This window comes from Neovison vison, chromosome 13 (assembly GCF_020171115.1).
Source record: "Neovison vison isolate M4711 chromosome 13, ASM_NN_V1, whole genome shotgun sequence".
Lineage (NCBI taxonomy): Eukaryota > Metazoa > Chordata > Mammalia > Carnivora > Mustelidae > Neogale > Neogale vison.
The window spans coordinates 12169796-12196449 of NC_058103.1; the positions used below are offsets into that span (position 1 = coordinate 12169796).

The 26654-nt window shown below is 36.1% G+C and overlaps 1 protein-coding gene across 4 annotated transcripts in view; it reads left to right on the forward strand.

The window, feature by feature from the left end:
* PCNX1 (pecanex 1) overlaps positions 1-26654 on the forward strand; it is a 159265-nt gene that overhangs the window by 111048 nt on the left and 21563 nt on the right. For all 4 annotated transcript variants that reach the window (XM_044230297.1, XM_044230298.1, XM_044230299.1 and 1 more), the window contains 11 exons: positions 4000-4109; positions 4746-4851; positions 6305-6397; positions 7027-7177; positions 9203-9344; positions 10059-10236; positions 12874-12982; positions 13781-13910; positions 17706-17764; positions 19592-19807; positions 26108-26361. In XM_044230297.1, the coding sequence (XP_044086232.1) occupies positions 4000-4109; positions 4746-4851; positions 6305-6397; positions 7027-7177; positions 9203-9344; positions 10059-10236; positions 12874-12982; positions 13781-13910; positions 17706-17764; positions 19592-19807; positions 26108-26361 (1548 nt within the window). The remainder of the gene's footprint in view (positions 1-3999; positions 4110-4745; positions 4852-6304; positions 6398-7026; positions 7178-9202; positions 9345-10058; positions 10237-12873; positions 12983-13780; positions 13911-17705; positions 17765-19591; positions 19808-26107; positions 26362-26654) is intronic.

The following is a 26654-nucleotide window of genomic DNA, read 5'->3' on the forward strand; positions in this document are numbered from 1 at the left end:
CATATTATTAGTTTCAGATGCACAACATAATTTGATATTTATATGTATTGTGAAATGATCACAGTAAGTCAACATTGTTCAGCACACAGTTACAAAGATTTTTGAGTATGTATCCTGATGAGAACTTTTAATGTCTTTCTCCTAGCAGCTTTCAAATAAGCAGTGCTCTCTTCATTTCTCACACACCCCCCAGCTAGACCTTAATTGAAAGTTTATATTCTTATTTCTTTTACCAACCTTTCCCTATTTCCCACACCTCCCAGTTCCTGGAGGCTACTTTTCTATTCCTGTTTCTATGAATTCGACTTTTTTCCTTCAAAAAAAATTCATGTATATGTGATACTATGCATTGCTTGTCTTTTGTCTGTCCGGCTTACTTCAGTTAGCAGAATGCCATCCAGTTTCATCCATGTTGTTACAGATGACAAGATTTCCTTCCTTTTTAAGGTTGAGTAATACTCCTGTGTGTGTGTGTGTGTGTGTGTGTGTGTGTATACCCACACATAAATATATGTATCACATTTTCGTGTGTGTGTGTTTTAATAAAAAGGAAGGTACTATTCCCCAAAATGGATGTTTCCTTTGTGCTTTTGCTTTTGTTTCTGAAATACCTCCCATGGCTTGTATATACATAGAATAATGCTGGAAGAATATGCAAGACATTGATAACTGTAGCTACCTCTGGGCAGCTAGATGCATTGGGAGACATTATTGCATATCATTAGGAATGATTTTTTTTTTTAATCTGTTTACTAATGCAGACTTTTACATTTATTATTTCTTGATTTCTGCTTTCCTTGTGTTTACTCTTTAATTTTTTCTTGACCTTTTTGGCTCATTAAAAGCTAAATTTTTTTTCTAAAATAACTTTAATGCATTCTAGTAATGTGTGTATACTTTCTAATGTTTTCATATTTTTCAGAGATTGCTAGAATTTGGGCCATTACAGAGTAAAGAGAAAATGTTCAAACCCACTACAGTGGGTAGAACAGACCCATCTTTTAATCTTTTTTTTTTTTTTTAAAGATTTTATTTATTTATTTGACAGACAGAGATCACAAGTAGGCAGAGAGGCAGGCAGAGAGAGAGGGAGGAAGCAGGCTCCCTGCTGAGCAGAAGCCCGATGTGGGGCTTGATCCCAGGACCCTGAGATCATGACCTGAGCTGAAGGCAGAGGCCTTAACCCACTGAGCCACCCAGGCGCCCCCCATCTTTTAATCTTTTGAAGTAGGTTCACTTCCCTTTTGTTTTTTATAGTTACTGAATTTTCTCCCACTTCTGAATCAGAGTTCACTGAAAGCTCAGAGCTGGTTGGGTTTGTTTTGCTTTTTACTTTTTTAGTTAGTGATTCAATAAAGGTTGTAGTTATTACTTTTAAATATTCCTGAGTTATTTTAAATATGTGATCATTATGAATTATTGATCTAAGTATGTGATTTTGAGATCAATTTAGAATGCTTTTCCTTTGTCTGAGAGCAATAAAAAGTAGTGTCAAACATTTGTCAGATAAAGGCAGTAATCTTTAGTTTTCTCCAAACCCTTGTTTTGTTTTAATTGAGGAAAAATTTACGTAGAGTGAAATCCATGTAACTTAATCACAAATTTGAGACGTTTTAACAAATGCATATACCTGGGTAACACATATCCTTCTCAAAATGTAGTTCCATTACCACAAGAAATTTCCCTCATGTTCCTTTTTCAGTACCCGCTGCCCCAACCACTTTACCATTTGGGGTACTTGAACTTCATATAAATAGAATCATTCTCTTTTGTAGCTAATGTATTTTGTTCAATATACTGTTCCGAGATTCTTATTGCAGGAAAATATCCCATTTAGTTTTAAATTGTTCCTACTCCCATTGTATGTATATGTCAGCTTCTCTGCTGTCCTTGAGGGGAAACATCTGAGTTGTTCAGAGTTTAGGAATTTTTTTTTAATTAAGATTTTATTTATTTATTTATGGACACAGAGAGCCAACACAAGCAGCAGGAAGGAGCAGAGGGAAAGGGAGAAGCAGGCCTCCTCACTGAGCAGGGGGCCAGACTTGGAGCTCTATTCCAGGACCCTGGGATCACCACCTGAGCTGAAGGCAAAAACTTAACAGACTCAACCACCAAGGCACCCCTGGAGTTTACGAATAGTGTGAATAAAGCTGCAGTGAACACACATATGTTTTAATTTTACTTGGATAAATCCCAGAAATGTAATTGCCAGTTTTCTAAAGCAGCTGTTCTGGACATCTTTTTATTAGTTTTCATGTTTACTTAAGTTGTACATGTATATCTTTCAAAGAATCAAATATTTCTACAGGACTTATCACCAGAAATAACCATCTCCTACCTCTTTATCCCTTCCCTAGAGTTACCACTTTCAGGGGCACCTGGATGGTTCAGGGGGTTAAAGCCTCCGCCTTTGGCTCAAGTCATGATCCCAGGATCCTGGGATTGAGCCCCGCATTGGGCTCTCTGCTCAACAGGGGGCATGCTTCTCTTTCTCTCTCTCTGCCTACTTGTGACTTCTGTCAAATAAATAAATAAAATCTTAAAAAAAAAAAGAGTTACCACTTTCAGTTCTTTGAGTTGATTCTTTTGGTATTTGCCTCCTGGTGTCTAAGTAACTGACTTATACTTCTTATACTTTGTCAAGCTTTATGCATTATCCATGGACTGTGCTTTATGGAAGTTGTAGGCTTAACTTTCTTTAATCTCTCACCACACATGTCAACCACACATGGTATTCCTTGTCTCTCTCATAAGCCTGGTTATGTTTCCCTTATTATTACTGTGCAAATGCTATTCCAATATACAGTTTATTTTCTCTTTTACTTTTTTCCTTCTGTGTTTATCTCTCTTTCAAATTCTCAAACTCTCCTGTATTGTTTAACTTCCTTCTCAGTAAATCCAGACATCAGGTGGTTCAGTTCCTGGCTCCACCACCTAATTGAACAAATTACTTGAACCCTTTTGTGCCTGAGTTTCTCATCTATAAATTGGGGAGTAATAGTACATATCTCCAAGGATGATCTTAATAATTATTTAGGAAATACTTAGCAAAGAGCTAAGAATGGGGCTTGACACATAGTGTTCAGTGTGATGATAATGATATTTTGATGTAGCCATTGCAAAAATGTCTCTATGTTGTGATGTGTAACAATTTTGAAGACTTCATTATTAAAAAAAAAAAAAGAAAAAGAAACCCAAATTATGTAATAAACTACTGTTGGGATTCTTACACCTCTCATTTCCCCTTCTTGAACCCCAGAGAAAGAAGAAGGAATAGAATGCTACTTATTACTGGCCATACTTAAGAACTACTGACTATTCCTTTCATCAGTATTACCTACTCTGTTATCAAGCACCATGCTAGTAGACTCCAGAAATACTGCAGTGAGCAGACTTTACGTGACATATGCACATCCACATGTTTGGTTGGCTTTCGAAGCTAGCCTTTGCATTACTTCTTTTGGGGAATATGCAGTTCATTACTCAAGAGCACAGAATGCTTACTCAATTTTCTGGAAGACTGTGAAATAATGGCATATTATGTATGAGCAAAGGTATCAGGATAAAAGCACAGCAGTGTCTCTTCTGTTTTATCTAATGTGTTGTACCATGTGTTGCCTTTTCTCTATTCCATCACTATGTAGAAATTTTCTACATAGTTATTTTCATTTTCTAAAGGGAGAATGTAGTTTACCATAAATCTTATACCACTTGAAATACAAAGAAATTGACAGCAGCATGTTATCAGAAGCAAATGTATTATCCTTAGCAAATAAATACAGCTTTAGTACCAAAAGAAATCTTGAAGATGATCTAGTAGTTAGATTCTAGCTCATCAAAAAGTAGTAACTCTAAATTTATGTGAAACAAAATACAATTAGTAATATGGCTAAAAGTTTTTGGTAAATTTATCTTCCTCCAAAATACTGACATATAAGATTATATGATAGATGATAAAAAAGATGCATATTGTTCTATGAAACTTTTTTCCAACAGGATTCCTGGGATGGCCAGCATATTCCAGTACTTTTCTCCGTTTTTTGTGGTTTGTTAGTGGCAATATCCTATCATCTCAGCCGACAAAGCAGTGATCCATCTGTACTTTTGTAAGTGAAATTAATTGTTATTAAATTAAAGAAATTTAAGTTCACATTTCTTTCAAATTTCACTTTCAAGATCTGTTTTCCCACTGCCTTGTCAAAGTGCTGTTGACTTAATCTGTATTGGGTTTCAAATATATTAATTTTGGATCAATTTTGGATCCCAGTTTGGCTGGGAACATTTGTTCGTATTTTCTCTCTTAAGAGGTATTAAAAATATATTTTAATAAAAATATGCTCCTTGTATGCTTATTTATAGCATTGTAAACTCTTTAGACATTATCATTTGCTAAGTTTAAATATACTTGGAATGCTTGATTTTTTTTTTTTAAAGATTGATTTATTTTAGAGAGTGAGAGTGAGTGAGCACATGTGCATGAGTGGGAGGGGCAGAGGGAGAGAGAATCTCAAGCAGGCTCCTCGCTGAGTGTGGAGCCCAACATGGGGCTTGATCTCGGGACCCTGAGGTCACGACCTGAGCAGAAACCAAGAGTTGGATGCTTAACCGACTGCACCACCCCGGCGCCCCTGGAACACTTGATTTTTTATCATAAACTAATTTTGTCATTTGAAGTACAGGTTATCAGGTCATGAATATATTTTTTATTCTTTTTCTTTCTTTTTCTTTTTTTTAATTTAAAGCTCTTTGGTGCAATCCAAGATTTTTCCAAAAACAGAAGAGAAAAATCCAGAAGACCCTCTGTCTGAAGTAAAAGACCCACTGCCTGAAAAACTTAGAAATTCTGTTGTAAGTTTTTGCTTTTACAGTCACCTGAAAGATGTAAATTTTAGACAGTTCATCATTTTATATAATGAAGGCCTTTTGAAATTGGGGAAAATGTGTGAACAGGTGTATATTGTTGACTGCCTTTATGTCAAATTTTAACCTGTTAAGAAATTTCTCAAAGGTTGTTTCTATGTGAAAAAGTATGCTATACATTCATTTTCTGAGTAGGTAAAATGAAGTAATTTCATTGTTTATAGAATTCTTAATCCTAATCAGTTTAAACTAGGATTTGAAAGATACATATTTTAAAATAAATTGTTTTTTGTTATTGTTCTTGTTGATAAAACTATATCCTTTTAAATCATCTGCTGGTATTTTAGTGTGTTTTATTGCTCTAGGGCAATCCAAAAATTGTATGTGTGTTTATTTTTCAGATTGAAGAAGAGAGCAGTTATCTGTCTTAATTTAATATATTTAAGAAAATGTAGGAATTTAAGTTTTCTAGTTTAGTGAATTCAATGGTGTCTGTATTCTTTTAGTGATTATGTGAAAAATTAATTTTATAGATTCATATCTGCTTTATGGAACAAAGCATAAAACATTTTTTTAAGTTACTTTAGATTATTTCTACTTGTGAAAAACTCCCATTTATATGGGTATTGAATTAGTCATAATATTTACCTTTACTGAACTTGAGCTCTTCATGTATTCTCAGAAACTTGAGAAATACAAAACTGCTTCAGGATAGAATTCAAACAATTTTTTCTGACTTTAGTTTCCATGTTAGCAAGGACATTTCATGTTAAATGTGGTAAGAGATTTCTGAATGTAGCTTAAAATTAGCATAAATCTGTGGGTCAGTTGATGACCAGTCAAGATTTTGAGACATTTTTTATTTACTACAACCACTAAAAGAATCAAAATCTAGTAAGTAAAATAGGACTTGCAGTTTCAACATCTTAAAAAATCAATGAAATTATAACTTTGTTATGCAAAAGAATATCCCCTATAACTGATATAGTAACTTAAGTACCTCATTTCCTTTTCCCATATGTAAAAAAATCAAACAGAGCAATGGTGGGGGGAATCTTCATTCTAAAAGACTTTGTTATGGGCCGTCTGGCTGCCGCAGTCAGTAGAACATAGGACTCCTGATGTCAGGGTTGTGAGTTTGAGCCCCACAGTGGGTGTAGAGATTAGTTTAAAAATAAAATCTTTTAAAATAAAACAAATAAAAGGCTTTGTTTTAATATGTTATACAGTGTGTAGAACTAGTTTCATTTCCTTGATATTGCAGTTTCAAACCAAAATATCAGGAAGTTGGGAAAGAAAAAATTAATAGCCAATTATTATATATAAAAACTATCTAGAAGAATAGGATCAATGAAAAATTACTTCTTTGTTAGTGGGAATAAAAGAAATATGTATTTTTAAATTTTATGTAATTGTTGCATAATTCTATTTTGTTCCACAGAGTGAGCGTTTACAGTCTGACCTGGTAGTATGCATCGTAATTGGTGTGCTATATTTTGCTATTCACGTAAGCACAGTGTTCACAGTGTTGCAGGTAAAGAATTTCGATCTTTGGATGAGGGAGAAATAACTGTTTAGACTCATTTTTTATTTGACTGCAGTGTTTGTCAGTAATGCTGAAATATATGACTTTCCTTTTGTTTAGTTTTAACAACAAATATATTTATTTTCTCATGGTTTCTCTGGGTTACGAATCTGTAGCTTAGCTAGATGATCCCAGTTCAGGCTGCGTTACAGTGCTGCGGTCATGGGGCTGCCCTCAGCTGAGGCAGGCCGTTGTTCTTTGCTGACCATTGGCCAGAGATCTGAGTTCCTCTCTGTGTGGCCCTCGCCATAGGCTGCTCGAGTAGCTGGTTGTCCCCAGAGCCAGTCATCCTAGAGAGAGAAAGCCCAGGACAGAAGCATCAGTCCTTTATAACTGATGTCAGATGTGACACACCACCACTTCTTCTGTACCTTTGGATCATATAGGGCAACCCTGGTACGAGTTTTGGAAAACCCACATAAGAAAGCAGTGTTAACTGTGGACAGATGTTTGGTTCTTAGATTCAAAAATTCACTTTGTTATTTTTTATTAATAATTGAAAGATTGAACTGACAAAGTAGAAGTTCCTATAAATCTCAAAATCACTTTTAATTTTCCTAATTTTATTCTGCTTTTAGCCTGCTCTCAAGTATGTGTTGTATGCATTGGTCGGCTTTGTGGGTTTTGTAACCCATTATGTGCTGCCTCAGCTTAGGAAACAGCTGCCATGGCACTGCTTCTCCCACCCTCTGCTGAAGACCGTGGAGTACAACCAGTACGAAGTTCGGAGTAAGTATTTTGTTAACTCTGCTCTTTTTAATATTATGATTTTTTTTTTTAACTTTAGCAGATGACGGTTAAATGAGTAGCATCAAGTAACACTTTGGCTTGTGTTTGTTATACTTAGATTTGAAGTTGTGATGAGTCAGACCTTTTGCGGGATGCTTTAATTTCAGTTGAAGTACAAATGTCAGTACCACAATGCTAACCTCCACAAAATCAATTCCTTCCTTTCTATGTTGTTCTTCACAGACCTCTCACTGATGAATCCTGTGCATGTCTGTGGCTTCTCTTCCAGTCCCTACCCTTTCCTATATATAGGCAATCCAGTTCTCCTTAAGACTTCTATTTGAAGTATTTTTAACTCGGAGCTTAGGGGAAATAGAGAGCACTTTGTTTCTGTTTCCACCAGTGACACTATGTCCTACTAGAGAACGGTGTAAGAGTAGATCAGATGAAAAGAAGTTTAAAACACTTGTAATCGTTTTTACTTCTTCAGATGTGGGATAAGGTATAAACTGACTCAGAAGGAGGTAGGTATCTGGTCCATTTTAAACCCTGACTTTTCTTACTTTTCTTTCTTTCTTTTTTTTTTTTTTTTTTTAAGTAGTTGGTCTTTATTCATTGGCCCCATGACCTGTGGTATGCCATACTTTGTCATTTTAGAGAAATAATAAAAGTTCCTAACTATGTCATCATTTATTATATATCTGTGATTAAATAAGCCAGTGGTTTTTCCGAAGACTTTTTCTTTAGTTAGTGAATTATGACCGTAAATTCCTCAATTGTTTGAAGATTAATTGTTCAGAGAATTCTAAAGCTTTTAAAAGCTTTCTATATCAGACTTGACTATGCATTCTCAAAGCAAATTTCCTGGACCTTTTGGTAAAATTGCTTAGAGCATCCTTTTGAAAGGAATCTCTTGGGTGCCTGGGTGGCTCAGTGGGTTAAAGCCTCTGCCTTCGGCTCAGGTCATGATCCCGGGGTCCTGGGATCGAGCCCCGCGTCGGGGTCTCTGCTCGGCAGGGAACGTGCTTCCTCCTCTCTCTCTCTGTCTGCCTCTCCACCTACTTGTGATCTCTGTCTGTTAAATAAAATCTTTTAATTTAAAAAACAAACAAAAAAAAGGAATCTCTTTTTCTGAGCAGTCAGCCTCAGCAGTGGGCTTGAAATACTCAGTAAACTATGTCATGTATAGATGTGCTGTCATCCAGGCTTTGTTGTACCATCTGTAGAGTTTAGTTGGTTTGTTTAGTTTGTTTTTAGTTTTAACAACAAATATTTGTCTTCTCATGGTTTCTCTGGGTTTTATTTATTTATTTGATAGAGCACAAGTTGGGGCAGAGGCAGAAGAAAGGGGAGGAGCAGACTCCCATCTGAACAGGGAACCCGACCTAACCTTATCCCAGGATGCTGGGATCATCACCTGAGCGGAAGGCAGATGCTCAAACAACTAAGCCACCCAGGCACTACTGTCTTGGCTTTTAACACCTTCCTCGTTAGGCTTAATCATTTCCAGCTTTTGATTTAAAAATGAGAGATGTGTAATTCTTCCTTTCACTTGAACACTTATAAGTAGCCATTGTAGAATTATTAATTGGCCTAATTTCAGTCTTAGGGAATAGGAAAGCCTGAAAGGAGGGAGAGGTATGGTGGAACAGCTGGTCAGCAGAGCAGTCAGAACACATACATTATTGGTTAAGTTTGCCCTCTTCCATGGGTACAGTTCATTTATTCCCAAAGCGGATACAGCAGTAGCATCGAAGATCACTGACCATAAATCACCATAGCAAATATAATTATAATGAAAAAGTTTTAATATTGCAAGGATTACCAACATGTGACAGAGAGACATGAAGTGAGAAATGCTGTTGGAAAATGGTGCTGATAGACTTACTCAGCACGGGGTTTCCACGAAGCTTCTGTTTGTAAAAAATGCAGATCTGGAAAGTAGAATAAAGTAAAGCACAATAAATAAGGTGTGTCTGTATTTTACACAGTAGATGATGTGATCTTCTTACGTTGCCTTGTTAGATGCAGCCACTATGATGTGGTTTGAGAAACTTCACGTGTGGCTTCTTTTTGTGGAGAAGAATATCATCTATCCATTGATTGTTCTCAATGAACTCAGTAGCAGTGCAGAAACAATTGCTAGTCCAAAAAAACTGGATACAGAGTAAGTACAATACTCCTCTCATCTATGTTTAGCTGCTAGGGGCCGTCATAAGCAATGTCCTAAGACATTGATCAAGGAGCAATAATTGAGTGTCTCTTTGGTGCAGTGCACTGTGAGATTAAAAAAAAATTCAGGTGATGCTGTGTCTGTAACTTCCCTTGCCCCAACATCTATTTCCGCTCTTGTATATCACACTCTAGACATCTTATCCTCAACTGATATTTCATGAGAGGACATTTATTAAATAAAATTAATTTTTAATTTTAAATGGTAAGTTTGAGAGATGCCTGTTTTTGTGTACCGTGTAAATGAGGCTGTATCGTTGATCACTTGCCTGTACGGTCATCCTGTAAGCCTTCCCACTAGGCGAGGTACATGTTGGGTAAGCCTTAATACATGTTTTTTACGTGCCAAATGCTATTAATAGCAAAGCAATAAAAATACCCAGAAACTGGAGAACCATGTATTAGAATTGCAGTGCTGTTACTTATTTTTTTAAACATGCTTATTTATATCAAGGAATAAGAATCACATTACATATTGTTAAAAGGAAGTACTATAGTAGTTTATTTTCGGATGCGATTTCCTGAAATTTACAATTTGATATATATATTTTGTAAGCATGGCTAATGAAATGGTGATTTTTCGGAAGTTAGTAGATTTTCTGAAGTTCTCAGTCATTGATTGATGAGTGGTGCTTTCTTTATATTCTAGATTAGGTGCTTTAATGATCACCATTGCTGGTCTGAAGTTGCTACGATCCTCTTTTAGCAGCCCTACATATCAGTATGTTACAGTCATCTTTACTGTGCTCTTTTTCAAAATTGACTATGAAGCATTTTCAGAGACCATGCTGTTGGATCTCTTCTTCATGTCCATACTCTTCAACAAGGTAATTTATCACTGAATGGAATATCCCTATCTGTAAAAAGTATCGCCCTAAGTAATACACTGTTTACTGAGGATTCTGCTTGCATTTCATTTGCTTTGTTATCTTTTAAGTAATACCTTTCTTCAATCAAGCAGTTACTTAGGAGCATTTTAGAATCACTAGATAATGCTAGTCGTTATGACCCATAAAAGACATATTTCTTGCTATAGGTAGGAAGATAAGATTAAGTTATATAGAAAAATTAGAGAAACGCCATTAGCTATGTATTTTTAAGTATTAGGCTCTTCTAAAAGTGGGTGTGGTTTTGAATAATTTTTAGAAATAGACATGGCAGTAATGGAACTGGGCTTTGGGCTCCTGGACAGACGGAGGGAGGAAATAACCTGATAGCTGAATGAAGATGTTAGATGCTGAGGCCAGTGACGCCGTGTGGGAGGAATCAGAAGTTAGTTTGATGTTAACATTTGTAGAATAGTCTGAAAATTACAAAACGCTTCTAAGATTTATTATCTACCCCTAAGAGAAGTACTTTTAGTCCTTTTACAGATGAGAAGGCAAAACCTGGGTCTTCCACCTCCCTTTCTAAGAATCTTTTTACTGAACCGTATTACCTTTCTAAATGAAATAGGTTGTGAGTCAGATTATTTGTAAGTTAAATTGAATTTAGATTTCATGTTAACACTGACCACATACAAAGGACTTTGACATATATTATCCCATTTGATAGGTAACAGAGAGCTGAAGCATATGACAGCTACAAAACACAATGAAAGCCCAATTTTAGGCAAGTTAGCCTGGTCAGCCACATTTGGGATGAATTGGGGAAGAGAGAACCTAAAGGTACGGAGAATAGTTTAAGAGACTGTGACAGTAATTTAGATGTGATAGAGGTCTAACCTAGGATGGGAACAGTACAAATGTAAAACCATTAATCTGAACAAGGTTTTAGTGATAGTTAATTTCAAAATATTGTGCTAAATATTGTACTAAGTAGCTTCTAAAATACTGCAGTATTATGTTTGTTCAATCACTAATTTCTATGCATTTTTATCATTTATTTCTTCTTCTAGTGAGCTTGGTTAACCAAAGGAGGAAGACAGAAAGTTAAAGAATTGTTTGTATAAAGAAGCATGTGGTCTCTCACAAATTTAAATATTTAGGTTGAAAATTATATGGCATCTTGTTCTGATTGGGAAAAAAGTGAAAGTTTCAGTAAAATAGAAACAGTCTCTGAAATGGACTTAATTTTCTTAATACTTTCATTTGTTAAACAAATTGTCCTTCAGCGCATACAGTGCTCCAGAACTGTTGTAGATCGGTGAGCAAATAGGGACAGCTCTGCCCTTAAGGACTTCATTATGTAAGGTTAGCTAATGGAACTTAACAATGATAGCAAGCAAATAATTTTCAAGAGCTCTCTAATATATTTTTAAAGATAACATTGTAGAATGCAGCATCAGTTAAATAATCTTACAGAAAAAATATGAATGCAGCATATATTAAATAATCTTACAGAAAAAATGCAGCATCAGTTAAATAATCTTACAGAAAAAATATGAATATATACAAAAGTGCTTTTACCCACTAACCACGTATCTGTGTAACTGCATATCATTTTTTCTTCAACATTACATCAGAATTTGAGTTCAGTCTGGTTCATATTTAGAACCTGAAGTTTAGTTTTCTAAAGAACTGCTTTAGGCAGTTACAGTGGCATCTTGCTAATACAAATGCTGCTTTTACTTCTCTTCTCCTGATCACATCCTGATCAAGGATTACCGGCATAATTTTGAATCATGGCAAAGAATGCAGGAGTTCACCTGCATTTTGTAATTGGTTGAAGTTGTAATTTCTTTTTTTAAATTGAAAGTTAAACAGGTTCATTTGCAATTAATTGAGCAATTTAAGTATGAGATGTTCAGTGCCTGAGTCACGGCACCGAATTAGTTTGAACCTCCTGCCCCAAGATCCCGTGTCTGTTCTGTGAGTTGGGCCTTGCATTGCCTGAGCTACAGAGGCAGTTTAGGCGAGCACAGTCATTCTGTCCCAGTGTCGAGGACACGCTCAACAACAAAACAAATCCTAACTTACGTAAAGTTAAAATGTGTGTTGTGTTTCCACTGACGTCACAATTGAAATTAAGAATAGATGCCTAATACGTGCTACTCAGTCTTGGGCAGACAGGCACTGACAGCTGTACTCCAGCTTTATTTCCTGCCTGGCTGCTCTCACACTTCTTTTGACATTGCATTTAAAACATACTCAGTTTTCAAAACACTAAATTTGAGGAAAATGTGTCTTAGAATAAAAATATGTATGAATTTCTGAAGCTTTATAAACATCTAGATTAGGATCCTACCTTTCTATGTTATGCTTGTAGTAGTAGGAATATAACCAATAGAGGGCATAGAGTTGTTTAAACAGGTGAACCACAAGCTCATAAATCAGCTCGCTGTCTTTACTTAAATATATATCCAGTGTTTTGGCAGTTGACATGTCTTTTCCTTTTACGCAAATGGCACATAATTTCAATGCCATTTTTCTATTAGAAAAAAGAACTTTTAGAGGTCTTTCATTTTCTAATTCAAGTACCTGATGATAAGGTTTTTGCTGATTGTTTTCCTTTTTCTCCTACAGCTTTGGGAACTCCTTTATAAGTTGCAGTTTGTATATACTTACATTGCGCCCTGGCAAATTACATGGGGTTCTGCTTTCCATGCTTTTGCTCAGCCCTTTGCCGTGCCCCGTATCCTTCCAATGAAAGTTGTGTAAGAAAGGGCAGTCACATCATTGATGTGAATGTCGGTTTGTAGGCGTAACCTTTTATAGGTATAGAAGATTGGTTACTAGGTGATAAATTATCAATATTCTCAGTCTTTTGAGTCCACATCTCTACTGATTTTGATCGTTTAATTTATATTACCATCTGTGACCCATAGATCCTCTGAACACAAGGACAGTATTAAGATTTTATGATTAAGCAACGCTGATTTAAAATTTTATGTATACATGTGTGTTGAAGGCTAGGAATTTTTAAATAAATACAAAATGTTTAGAAATATTTTCAAATGAATGAAGATACAAACATTCTTCATAATCATATGATTGTATTTGAACTATGTTTAAAATGTCCTATTCTAATTATTTCTTAAAAGTACTTTCTAAATAAAAGTAAAGGTTAGTGACCACATGGATGTTGAAATGCAGACTTCTTGTATCTGTAAATTTTAGTTTGACCTTTCAGAAAATTTAACCCAGGCATATTTATTCAAGAGTTAGTGTGTGGACTTTTACCAAATACATATTAGCAAATACTTACCTGACTCCCTTCAAAGCATCATGCCAGGTTATACTTTCCTGGCTGTATCTTTCGGCTGTACCCCCTTATATTGTCCATGACACCCTCTTTTGTGTTCCTCTTATGAATCTCATTGTTCTCGTTTCTGTAATTGCAGTATGTTTGTGAGATGTGTGTGTGTGTGTGAGGGCACACGCGCGTGCTCACTCAGGTGAATGTTAAAATCCTTAACCAGTTTTTTCATAGATTCAGCCATGTTGTTTGTTCAGGCTGCTGTATCCGCCTTTTTTTCTACTCCACTAAATCCCTTTCTGGGAAGTGCAATATTCATCACTTCATATGTTCGACCTGTGAAATTCTGGGAGAGAGACTATAAGTGAGTACAATAAAACATTTGAAAATAGATTTTATCTATTCTTTACTAAGAAAAACTATCAACAGCATTATTATAATAATTCACGGCTAATAATTTTTTGTGTTGAAATATTTTGCTGAAACTATTTTATAAATACTCTTATTAAAGTTTCAAAATCATAAAATTGGAAGTCAGAATAACTACTCTATATTTTCTCTTTGATTTTTTAAAAGATTTTTTAAAAACCTAGTTATTGTTGAGTATACTCATTTTTCTGTCTTTTTTCTTTTAATGTTATTTCTTTTGAATTGGTTCCATGTTAATACTACTCTGAAGCTTCATGCTATACAATGTCATTTCATTATGGCAGTCAAAATTAGTTATCATAGTTTTCTTAGAAATAGTTATTTGTAGAGCTTACTTTTCTATAGATTATTTCTGGCTTTTTAGGAGAATAACTTCCTAATGATCCTTTTTTTTTTTTTACATAAAGTATTTTGTCCATTTAGATTTAGTACCTTTGGCTAGCTGTTTTATATGATGCCTGCTAACTGTCCTGACATGTAATCTCTCCAGGTGAATTTATTTATTTCTTCCTTCCTTCCTTTCTTTTTTTTAATTTAAGAAAGATTATCCAAAAGGGGAATTACTGAGTCACAGAGCCTACACATTTTAAGCCTTTTAACGTATATCAACATATTGATTTGGAAAGAACTTATATTACTTTTTAATTCTATAGGCCATCTTCATGAGTGTTTCTTTTCTTTCTAGACTTCGACACGTTAGCATGTATAATAGGTGAGAGTAGTAGTCTCACCATTGAAACAATGGACTAGCTTGGGAATTTGAAGCTTTTGCTCTTTTATCTAAAATCACACATAGTGTTTCTCTTTTTGATGAATTTCAGCGTTATTTATATTCTGTTCTTCTCAGCTAACTTAAATTGAGCCCAAAATAATGTCTGTGGTGGCAGTTTTTGTCAAAGGACCCCTTGACTCTCTCTCTCTTTCCTTTTTTAAGATTTTATTTATTTGACAGAGATCACAAGTAGGCAGAGAGGCAGCCAGAGAAAGGGGGAAGCAGGTTTCCCACTGAGCAGAGAGCCCGATGCAGGACTCGATCCCAGGACCCTGAGATCATGACCCAAGCTGAAGCAGAGACTTAACCCACTGAGCCACCCATGTGCCCCCCTTTACTCTCTTCACAGTTATTAAAGTCTCCAACAAGTTTTTGTTGATACAGGTTTTATCTACAGATAATTACTGTATTAGAAATCAACACTTAGAAAAATTCAAATGTTTATTAGTTTAAAATAGCAATAATAAATTCATTATGTGTTAATATAAATAATATTTTTGTAATGAAAATTACTATATTTTCCATCCCACCAAAAAAAAAAAAAAATCAGTGAGAAGAGTGTCACTGTTTTTATAGTTCTATAACTCTCTTTAGTGTCTGGCTCAGTAAAAGACAGCCAGATTCTCATATCTGCTTCTGCAGCCAATCTGTTCTTGAAATATGTTGTTTTAGTTGAAGTATATGAAGAAAATCTGGCCTCATGCAGACATATAGTTAGAAAAGAAAGAAGTATTTTAATAGCCTTTTTAGACAATTGTGGATATTTTTTCTTTGATCCTTCATTAAAAGTTGACACATGGTAGTTTTCTAAAGATTAGTTGCAGTTAGAGTCTAAAACTGTTATCTGTTGTTGGGGAAGAAGAATTTACTCTGCCCTTCAAGATCCTTCTAGCTCAACTAAGAATCAAATTGACATGAGACAAATAAACAGGAGAAAATCAAATTTAGTGTACACATGAGGGGAATCCACAAAGACATGGAAATTCCAAAGACAGGTAACATGGTGCTTCTGTGAGCTAAAGAGAAGGGTAAGTGTCTTAGGTTATAAAGTGTGGAAAGATGGTTAGCAAGAAGGTGAAAAGAGGTGTTTGGAAAACAAAGGTTGCCCCACTCTGTAGATAAGTTTCTTAGGTAAAGAGGAATCTCTGTTAATAGATCTCTTGGTGATACAAGCAAGCAATTGAGGGGGAGGTAAAGCTCTTTCCCTGAATCTACTGAGTTTTGATTGCTTTATATATATATTTTTTTATTTTAGAGATTTTATTTACTTATTTATTTATTTATTTATTAGAAAGAGAGAGAGAGAGAGAAACAGGGAGAGGGAGAAACAGGCTCCTTGCTGAGCAGGGAGCCTGATGCAGGGCTCAGTTCCAGCCAGGTCCCTGGAGTCATCACCTGAGCCAAAAGCAGACACTCAACTGGCTGAGCCACCTAGGTGCCTGTTGATTGCTTCTAGCTCAAAATAATGTTCATGTACAAGTGACCCATCTTGTGGTGGCTTCTTCCCCTTGGCCCCATGAATTTTTGGAACTGTGTAACATCAAAATTCACTGATGTGTCTTACACTTTGAGTGGATTTTTTTTACCCATGCATAATCTTATAACAGCATTTATTAATCATTAAAAAATACTGGTTCACTGGGTAATGTAGATCTTACAGTTTTTGATCAAGATCCTGATACATTTCACTATATAATTTTAAAAAATGTATTCATTCATATCACCACCCATCTCTAAAGAAATGTGTTTAAGTATTGCTAAGCTGTCAAGCTTGTTGGTTAAATATATATACATTTTCCCAAATTCGAATTTTTGCTTAGAAACTTGAATTTTGTTATTGGCAGCAGGACAGACCCACTTTCTTTATTTTTGAGAAATGTCTGTCAAGTATGTCAGTCTGAATAATCATAGTAAAGATGGTGTTCCATGAAAAAGAGTTAGTGCAGCCTACAGTTCAAACTACACGAATGCTTCTCTTGAGACAACCATCCTACTTCAGAATGCAGCAGAAGTGCTTTATGTGGAGGCGCCTGGGTGGCTCAGTGGGTTAAGCCTCTGCCTTTGGCTCAGGTCATGGTCTCAGGGTCCTGGGATCAAGCCCCACCTCAGGCTCTCTGCTCAGCGGGGGGGCCTGTATTCCCCACCCACCTCTGTCTGCCCCTCTGTCTACTTGTGATCTCTCTCTGTCAAATAAATAAATAAAATCTTGAAAAAAAAAAGTGCTTTATGTGTATTTTGTTACATAATTTTAAAAAGACCTGTACTGAGGGGTGGGTTGTGATTTAATAAAACAGGGTTTTTTTTAATTGCTTCATTAAAGAGATTTTAAAGCAAAACTTGAATTTTTATTTTTTCTTGTACATATGTGGCAGTAAAAAATACAGTTTGGTGCCACTGTCTTGATTGATGTTAAAGTGCCTGGAGCCTTACCCGTATTCATCAGTGCAATCGTCAACACAGTGAAAAAAGCGAGTAACAGCTCAGTGTTATTATGAAAATCATTTTGATCTGGAAAACTCCCTAAAAGGGTCTTTAGTCCCCTGCTTCAGATTCTGTGGACCACAGTTTGGAAACCACTGTTCTAAGAACACTGTACAGCTGGACATAATAAATGTACCTTGTCCTTGTGCAGAATGTTTCATGTATCTCTAAGAACTACATGTAGAATGCATGCTTCATCCTGATCAAGTTTTAGGGGGTGGATTAAACTCATTAACTTTCTGCACCCTGTTCATTGAAACATCAGTTAGGAAATTACGGCTGTTTATGGATGATGGAGGTGAGTGAGTAAAAAACCTTCCACCTGAAAGTACACTTGTAAGGAATTCTATCAGTATACCAATCATAGATTTTTTTCAGAGATGTTCATGAAGTGATAATGTTTATTTCATTTATATTGCGCAGTTTTCTCCTTTTTCATTAAAGCATATTAAAAATGTTCTGTTTTGCCTTCTTCAGCACAAAACGGGTGGATCATTCAAATACCAGATTGGCTTCCCAGCTTGATAGAAATCCAGGTAAAAGCTCTGTTTTTGAATAAAGAAGCAAGTCCAAGGAATTTGTTATGTATTTAGTTCGCTCCTAACTTGTTGAGAATCCTCTGAGTTCCAAACAGTCATTTTTTAAAGACTGTATCTCCTTAGCTTCTTGTTCTACTTTAGCAAAGTGTGAACTCAAGTATCTACAATGTATATACCCATCTTTTATAAAATGCATTTTAAGAATATTCATAGGAATAAAAAAATGCCATTCAAAGATTTTTCTTACATAGGTTAAAAAGTAGAGCAGTTAAAGTAAAACCGGTCAAGTGTATTAAAGAATATGCAGTCTGACCAACAGGTGTATTGATATATTTGCTTCCTCTGCTTCCCCAGATGTTTAGGTAAATGTTCATTTAATTTCATTTGGTTTATGAAATGTAGAGATGTCATATGGGGCAGCCAAATAACCATTGGGATAGAGCTTCAGTGGATGGCATTTTGGTGGTGGTACCATTGTCTAAAGTCTGGTTTCTTCATTTCATTGTTTCGGAAACATCCTTTTGTTACCTGTTAGTAATCGGACACACAGAGGATGAATCTCACTAATCCAACCATAAGAAATTAACCAGAATTCCAATGTATTAATTTATTAAAAGAAATCTTACTCTCAGATAGACTGAAGTATTTATATCCATTTGACCGTCAAATTCCTTAAAATGCTGATCCCTTCAACTGCTCTACTTGAGAAACTAAATTAACAATAATCAGATAGTTTTATAGTTATAAATTGCACTAGTAGGGCTAGTTACTTGATAATAACGCCTGTCATTATCATATTCTGGTAGATAAAACAACAATCTCAGCTCTAGTGTGTCCTTATATAAGGGGCTTAGAATTCTCATGATACTCATGATGCCATCCTGCTTATCAAAGAGACCGTATCCTGAATTAATATGCACAGTTCTGTAATGAGCAGACAGGGCATTAGATATGACCATCTTACTTAATTAGTATCTGGAGTACCCTTCTCATTATTTTATTGTTTAGACTGAGTTTAAAAGAATAAGCTTTGTGTATTTTGCTTTCCTCCAGTATTATACTGTGAGCACCTGTTTACAGATTATTGCTTTGGATGGGTTACTTCTAAAAATGGTTAGTTTATTTTAATTTTTTTCTTAAAGGATGACTCTAATAAATTTTATAGGTTCTTTGCTGCTGTTTCTATAGATATATTATTTTTTAATTTTTATTTTTAAATTTTTATCAAGTTTTAATAAATTTATTTTTATTTTTTTAAATTTTTATTATGTTTTTATTTTTATTAAGCTAGTTTTAGCCATCAATATTTAGGGTTTTTTGTTATTGTTATTATTATTTTACTTTTTTTTTTAACCAACTTCTGTTCATTTTGGACTGTCTTGTTTGTTCAAATTTGGTATTCCTTTACCCACTTTCTATATTAATGTATCTTTTTGTTCCAGTCCTGAATTCCTTTTATCTTTTTCATTTTTCTTGTGCGGGTTTTCATCAGAAGTTGGAGTTCACTGAATAGTGATAGAAGAGATCATGGTTATTGAAGAGGTGAAAACCCTTCGATTTCATCTAATCTAGTTTGCACATATTATGAATGGGAGCCAGAGACCAGAGAAGTTATGTGACTTCTAACTCTAAATTCTAAAAGCTTTCTCATTACCCTGTGTTTCATTTTTATATAAGAATTCTAAGAGAGTTAGTATTTTCCTTGTCAAAAAAATACAGATACAATCCTAACTGGAAATTAGTTTTAATATTTTTAACGATCCTGTTTGTTGATATAATGAAGACTTAGAGTAAAATGTAACATAATTTAATTCCTTCTTATAGGATCAGATGACAACAATCTGAATTCCATCTTTTATGAGCATTTAACCAGATCCCTACAACACAGTCTCTGTGGTGATTTGCTCCTAGGACGATGGGGAAATTACAGTACAGGCGACTGTTTCATTCTTGCCTCTGACTACCTCAATGCATTAGTACACCTTATAGAGATAGGCAATGGGTTGGTCACTTTCCAGCTGCGGGGACTTGAATTCAGAGGTAAGATACTCACCTTTAATTTCTGCAGTGTATTCCTGTCACATCTGAATTTTATATGTTTACATCTCAAATTAAAAATTAACATAAAGTTAGATCCTTTGGAATTGTGGAATGAGAAGTGTTGTTAAAAGAACAATTAGGTTTTTCCCCAAATTTCACATTCAGAGAAAAATGGTTTTTGTGTTATGCTAAAATAACTGAAGGTAGTATCGTTCTTGTGTAAATCACTGTTTCCCTGGCAATGTTTAATTTTTGTTGTTTCGTGCTTTCTCTCTTGCCATTCTCTTTGTGAGAAGCTGCATGTCTTTGTTGGATGGCTGGAGCGTAGAGAGCTGTGTTTCGTGTGTAGCTAACCAAGTCCTTTTAGGTATACACCATGCCTTTGTTTTGGACACATTTTGGTATTGAAGTCAAGTTCCCATAACATTAAAATCACAGTTTTCAAGTGAACATGTCAGTGGCATTTAGTGCCTTCACAGTGTTCGACAGCTGTGAGAATAGGCAGTTGGTTAGGTCCTAACAGGATGCCTCGAAGTCAGGCAAGAGGAAGCCAGGGCCAGCTTCTGGGAAGGCCAGAGGCCTGTCCTGACGATACTCCAAAGTGAAGAAGCCACAGAAGCCAGTTCAAACCAGATAGGCCCAAGATGGCTTATAAAATAGGCCAGCTAGAGGATCAAATTAGACTTATACCGTATAGCTTTATTTTCACACTGGTGTTGAATCAGAAGGTTTGGACCTTTGTTAGGAAATGTCTTTGTTAGTGGAGCAAGTGCATTTCTAAAATTGACTGGAGGGGCACCTGGGTGGCTCAGTTGGTTAAGCATCTGCCTTTGTCTCGGGTCATGATTCTAGGGTCCTGGGATCAAGCCCCACATCAGGCTCCTTGCTCAATAGGGAGGCTGCTTCTCCCTCTCCCGCTCCCCCTGCTTGTGCACCCTCTCTCTCTCTTTGTCAAATAAATAAATAAATGAAATAAAATAAAATTGACTGGAAATAAGATTGTACTTGTGTAACACTCAGATTAAGGCAGTAAATGTTGATGTTTATTATTCATTTGTGATGTTTGTCATCCACTCTCTCTCAAAATGTCCTATCCTCGCTTTATGGTTTGTTTCTGCTTCTCCACGAGAGCCCAGGACCTTAATTCCATCTCTCTATAGAGTCTTACCTAATGTTCAGTTGTAATCCAACCGGACTCATCCAAAAGTCAGCACCCCCTCACCTCACCACTGTACCTACTACTGCCATGACTGTAACTTCTTTTTAAATTGTCGGTACCTGGAGATTTTACCTTTGTTTTTTAACTTTTTTTTTTTTTTAACATATTTGTCTGGGGAAGCTGTTGTATCTAGCATTTCTGTTTGTGTGAATTGGAAAAGGGTCCTTCTTAGGATGTGCTCATTTTACCGTATTGGTCAGAAATCCAAATTCTCACTCTCCCAGCTTTCAGTCTCTGGTACTGAGTAGATTCAAATAAAGTTTTGGACAAATTTTTTGCCATTCAAACTCTGTTTGCCAAACAAAACTCAAACTGATTTGGGAACCCAGTACATCTTACTGTCTGAATTTGTGGTGGATTTGGATAGCAGTGGGTATCTATAAGTCTTCACTCAGGCATAGTGATTTTTTTTTTTTTTTTTGAGGCAAATTTGATCATGTCCCTTTCATGCTTAAAACTGTCCATGAAGCTTTCCATTGCACTTAAATAGAATTCAGACTCCTTTTTTTTTTTTTTAAGATTTTATTTATTTATTTGACAGAGAGAGATCACAAGTAGGCAGAGAGGCAGGCAGAGAGAGAGGAGGAAGCAGGCTCCCTGCTGAGCAGAGAGCCCGATGTGGGACTCGATCCCAGGACCCTGAGATCATGACCTGAGCGGAAGGCAGCGGCTTAACCCATTGAGCCACCCAGGCGCCCTAGAATTCAGACTCCTTAACACGCTCTCCCAACACTGTGATCGGTCTTTGCCAGTCTCTGCAGCTCCATTTCATACCTTCATCCTCACTCGCCTTCCTTCAGGGTCTTAACTGTGCAAAATTCTTCGACTTTTAACTGTGCAAAAGACTTCGACTGCTTTTCCCTTTGCCTAGAAAGTACCAGCCGTCTTCCTTCGTCCCACCAGTCTTCCGTCTGGCTAATTCCTTAATTATCTTTAAGCTTTAGTCGAAATACCACTTCTCAGAGAAGCCTTCTCTAACCACCTGTCCCACATGATTATCTCTCAGATTGCCATTTTTACCTCTTTAGCACTTAGCATAAGTATAATTTCATATTTATTTGTGTTTGTTTAAAGTTTATTTCTTCTTGAGCCCAGGGGTTGGCAAACTTTTTCTTAAAGAGCCAGATGGTAAATAGTTTCGGCTTTTGGAGGCATGCACGTTTTCTGTTGCATATTTTTTTTTTTTATTTTTGTTGTTTTTGTTGTTGTTAATAATACTTTAAAAAGAAAAACAATCTGAGGGGTTTGAAGGGGCGGAGGGTGGGAGGTTGGGGTACCAGGTGGTGGGTATTATAGAGGGCACGGATTGCATGGAGCACTGAGTGTGGTGCAAAAATAATGAATACTGTTATGCTGAAAATAAATAAATTAATAAAAAAATATATATAAGAACCATTCTTAGCTTGGATTTGGCCTAAGGCTATGTTTTGCAAACCTTTGCTGTAGATTATAAGCTCCTCAAGGGCGGGAATCCTTTCTGCTTCATTCATTAACACTGTGTATCTAGTTGCTGCTTTATCAGTTAGCATATAATACATAATTAGTTTATTTTATAGAATGATTAAATGATATAAGTATATAGCTGTTTCTCCTTTCTCTGCATTCCAGAATTCTTGTGAGATATGATTATATTCTTGTTCAGATCTTAAAATTGTTGGTTATTTACTTTCCTTCAGAGTTATTCCCTGTCCCATCTACCTCTTGCCTCTCAAAATATTACTTGAGAGTGTCAGTATGTTGCCAGATAGATATTTGGATCTCCTGATGCATTTTAATATATTTTCTGGGGTATTCTCCACTAAGCCAATTTAATTCATTCATTTTATTGCATCTTGTAGTGGTTGCTAAGTGCTATATGACATTTAGCTAAACAAATTTCTTCATCAGTTTCCTATATGTCTTGGTTTTAAATCCCTTTATTTTCAGTTAGTTCCCATTTTTATATTACTGATAGCCTCATATTCTTTTCTATGTAAATTTTATGTCATAGATTTAAATATCAATCCTTTTTTTGTCTATCAAAAATTTAGTGTATCTTCTACAGTGCTAACTTTCTGTTTGTAAATGTTACTTCAACCATTTACAGTTTTCCAGGTCAAACTTCATAGGTCAAAAATGTATTGTGTTGATTGAATTCATCTCAGTTTTTACTCAAATTACTTTTAATATATCTACTTTTCATAACTGCTAGCTTTAGTTTTACTGATAATAGTCACTATGAAGTGACTGAAAGACATAGCTAATCTGGGAAGCAGTTGGTAAATAATTCTTACAGATATTCTAGAATCCCTTTCCAAGTCTCAGAGTTCTTTTTTCAGTTGCCAATATTAACTCCTATGCTTATCATTGACTTTATTTCCTAAGCACAATTTATTGCTAGGACATGTTGGGGTGGAAAATATTCTTGGGATTTGTATGGTAGAGTAAAAACGTCCCACTTTAATTAGTTACTCTGTTCACTCTATTCTGATGCCCTGAACAGGGATCTCAGTCTGTCTTCTGCGAAAATGTCAATCTCCAAGTTTCCTCATGCCACATATCTTTTCTGTGTACTCTTAAAGTCATCTGCACAAAAACAGCTCTCATTATGTCATCTCCTTTACTTAAAAACCTTTGACTGACCTTCCAGAAAGATGACAAAATGAATAAAATGAAGTAATAACACAGAAAATCTCAGGAACACACCCAGCTTCGGGCCACAGTTTTAAAACCCCAGCCTCGGGATGTTTCTTCTAGAAACTGAATAATTTGTTTGCCCTCTCTAGCCTATTGCAGCGCATGGATAAAGAAGGAAAATTTCTCCAGGCTTTTTACAAAGCCACTGTAATACTGATTGCAAAATATGATTAAACTTCCAAAAAAATGAGTGTAGTTTAACTCCCATGAGAGCCTGGATGCAAAAATCCTCAGAACCCGAATAAGCATACGTTAGCAATAGCCCTTTTTTTTTTTTTTTAAATACCTACCTCTCAATAGTTGAGCCATTTTCATTTCATTTTTTTTTGAAATTAATATTAGCAAACTGATAGAATTCAGGAGAAAAGCAAAATCTGATCCTCTCAGAAGATACCAGCAGACATTTGATTGAATTTCATTTCCATTATTGGTTTGAAAAATACTTTATAAAATTGCACATGTCCTTATTCTGGGGAAAAAAGTTTGTGTATATAGATCTGTAGTCCCACTCATGTGTAATGATCAACTGCAGCAGGCATTCCTGTTGACGTGAGGTTTAAGCCAGGGTTTTTCTTTCCTTCACTGGGGGACATTGTTCCGGCCGCGCTCGGCATCGAGCAAGAAATGAAATGAGAGAGTTGTAGAGAGTTAAACAGCACAGCTCATAGCCCGGCCCGGCTACCTCCTCTGCCCCTATCTTTTATAGCACCACCGCCAGTTGTGGCTAGTTTTCATGGCATCTTTTTCTCTCAGAGCAGTGTTTTTCAGGGGCGCGTGGGTGGCTCGGTCAGTTAAGCCTCCGTCTTCAGCTCAGGTCACGATCCCAGGGTCTTGGGATCGAGTCCTACATTGGGCTCCCTGCTGAGTGGGGAGTCTGCTTCTCCCTCTGTCTGCCCTATCCCCCACAAGTATTCTCCCCCTCTCAAATAAATAACTAAAATCTTTAAAATAAAAAAAGCAGTGTTTTTCAAACAGGGATGGTGTATATATTCTCTTTAAAGGAAAAAAAATTATGAAGTCCACATAAGTTATAATATAACCGAAATAATGTGCTTTTATAAAATTAAGTGTAATCCCCTTGTAGTCCTTATAGAATTTAAGGAATTTGCTGTTTAAGTGGAAGCAAGGCCACAGAACAAAATAAAAATGAACATTAATGTGACAGATGATATTTTACTGGCACTATATTGTTGTGGGTATAATTCTGTATTTATTCTGATTTTGTATTTTTACTTCAGTAACAGTAATGCAGGGAATGTCTAATATCTTATATAAAAGAATGTAATTTCAAAGGATTGTTTCCTAGTGTTGAATAATCAGAGTTCATGGCTAATTGAAACTTTATCAGCAGGTAAGCTTCAAATGCCAATCATGTAATTTTATCCAATTACTGTTGGAATTGGCAACAGAAAAAAGTAATTGTGAATTTTTTTTAAAAGATTTTATTTATTTATTTGACAGAGAGAGATCACAAGTAGGCAGAGAGGCAGGCAGAGAGAGAGAGGAGGAAGCAGGCTCCCTGCTGAGCAGAGAGCCCGATACGGGACTCGATCCCAGGACCCTGAGATCATGACCTGAGCCGAAGGCAGCGGCTTAACCCACTGAGCCACCCAGGCGCCCAAAAAGTAATTATGAATTTAAGATAAAATTATCATGAACCATTACAGTTCATATATCCATATATATGGCGGCACCTGGGTGGCTCAGGTCGCAATCCCAGGGTCCTGGGTTTGACCTCAGCAGGGAGCCTGCTTCTTCCTTTCCCACTCCCTCTGCTTGTGTTCCCTCTCTCACTGTGTCTCTCTCTGTCAAATAAATACATAAAACCTTAAAAAAAAAAATACGTGTGTATAATATTTCTTCTTGCCACATGGACATGGTGCTGGTAAATGGAGCTCCCATTCTTTTCGGTTCTGCATGTCTGTCTCTGTTGTGTGCCCTGCAGTGATTCATTTCCAAATCCATTCTTCCCTTACTGAATTAACTCAAACCGTCATGTGATGTCCCTTTACTCATTGGCCTTCACGTGATATGACTGCATTTGAAAGCCCAAGTTTGAAAAGTTTGGGGTCAGTGAGTGAAAATAAAGAAGGTAACTGCGCAGGTTTTCAGAAGCTGGAATGTGCTAATGCATGTTGTGATTCTGCGGGAGGTGAATATATAATATGCCTGGTGTCGAGCTTCCTGCTGTTGGTTAGTGAACATTCCAAGGCAGATCGCTCCCATACTTTCAGTTACTATAAAAGGTGTGTTGTTGTTTTTTTTCCTAAATTTCTGGTGTCTTTGGAGCATTCATGTTCTACTGCATGTGGTTTTTTCTTCCATTGTATGCAGTGATCTCTCTCTCTGTCTCGCTCTCTCTCTCTCTCTCTCGCTCTCTCTCTCTCTCTCTCTCTCTCTCTAAGGTACTTACTGTCAACAACGGGAAGTGGAGGCCATTACTGAAGGCGTTGAAGAAGATGAAGGATTTTGCTGTTGTGAACCTGGACATATTCCTCATGTGCTTTCATTTAATGCTGCGTTTAGCCAGCGCTGGCTAGCTTGGGAAGTGATCGTCACTAAGTATATTCTGGAGGGTTATAGTATCACTGACAACAGTGCTGCCTCTATGCTCCAAGTCTTTGACCTTCGGAAAGTACTCACCACTTACTATGTCAAGGTAAGGCTGTATGCCCAGTTAGAGCTTTTGATCTTCTTGGAAAAAAACTTTTTAAAAAAATACTTGTGCTTTGCTTCTAAGCAGTGATTTAAATTCTCTAGTATTATTGGGACGCCTGGGTGGCTTAGTCAGTTGAGTGTCCAACTCTTGATCTCAGCTCAGGTCTTGATCTCAGGGTTGTGAGTTCTGGCCCTACTTTGGGCTCTATGCCCAGCTGGAGTCTATTGTTTTTAAAAAAAAAAAAAAATCTCTAGTATCCATTAAGTCAGTAAAGTATACCTACTATGGTATTG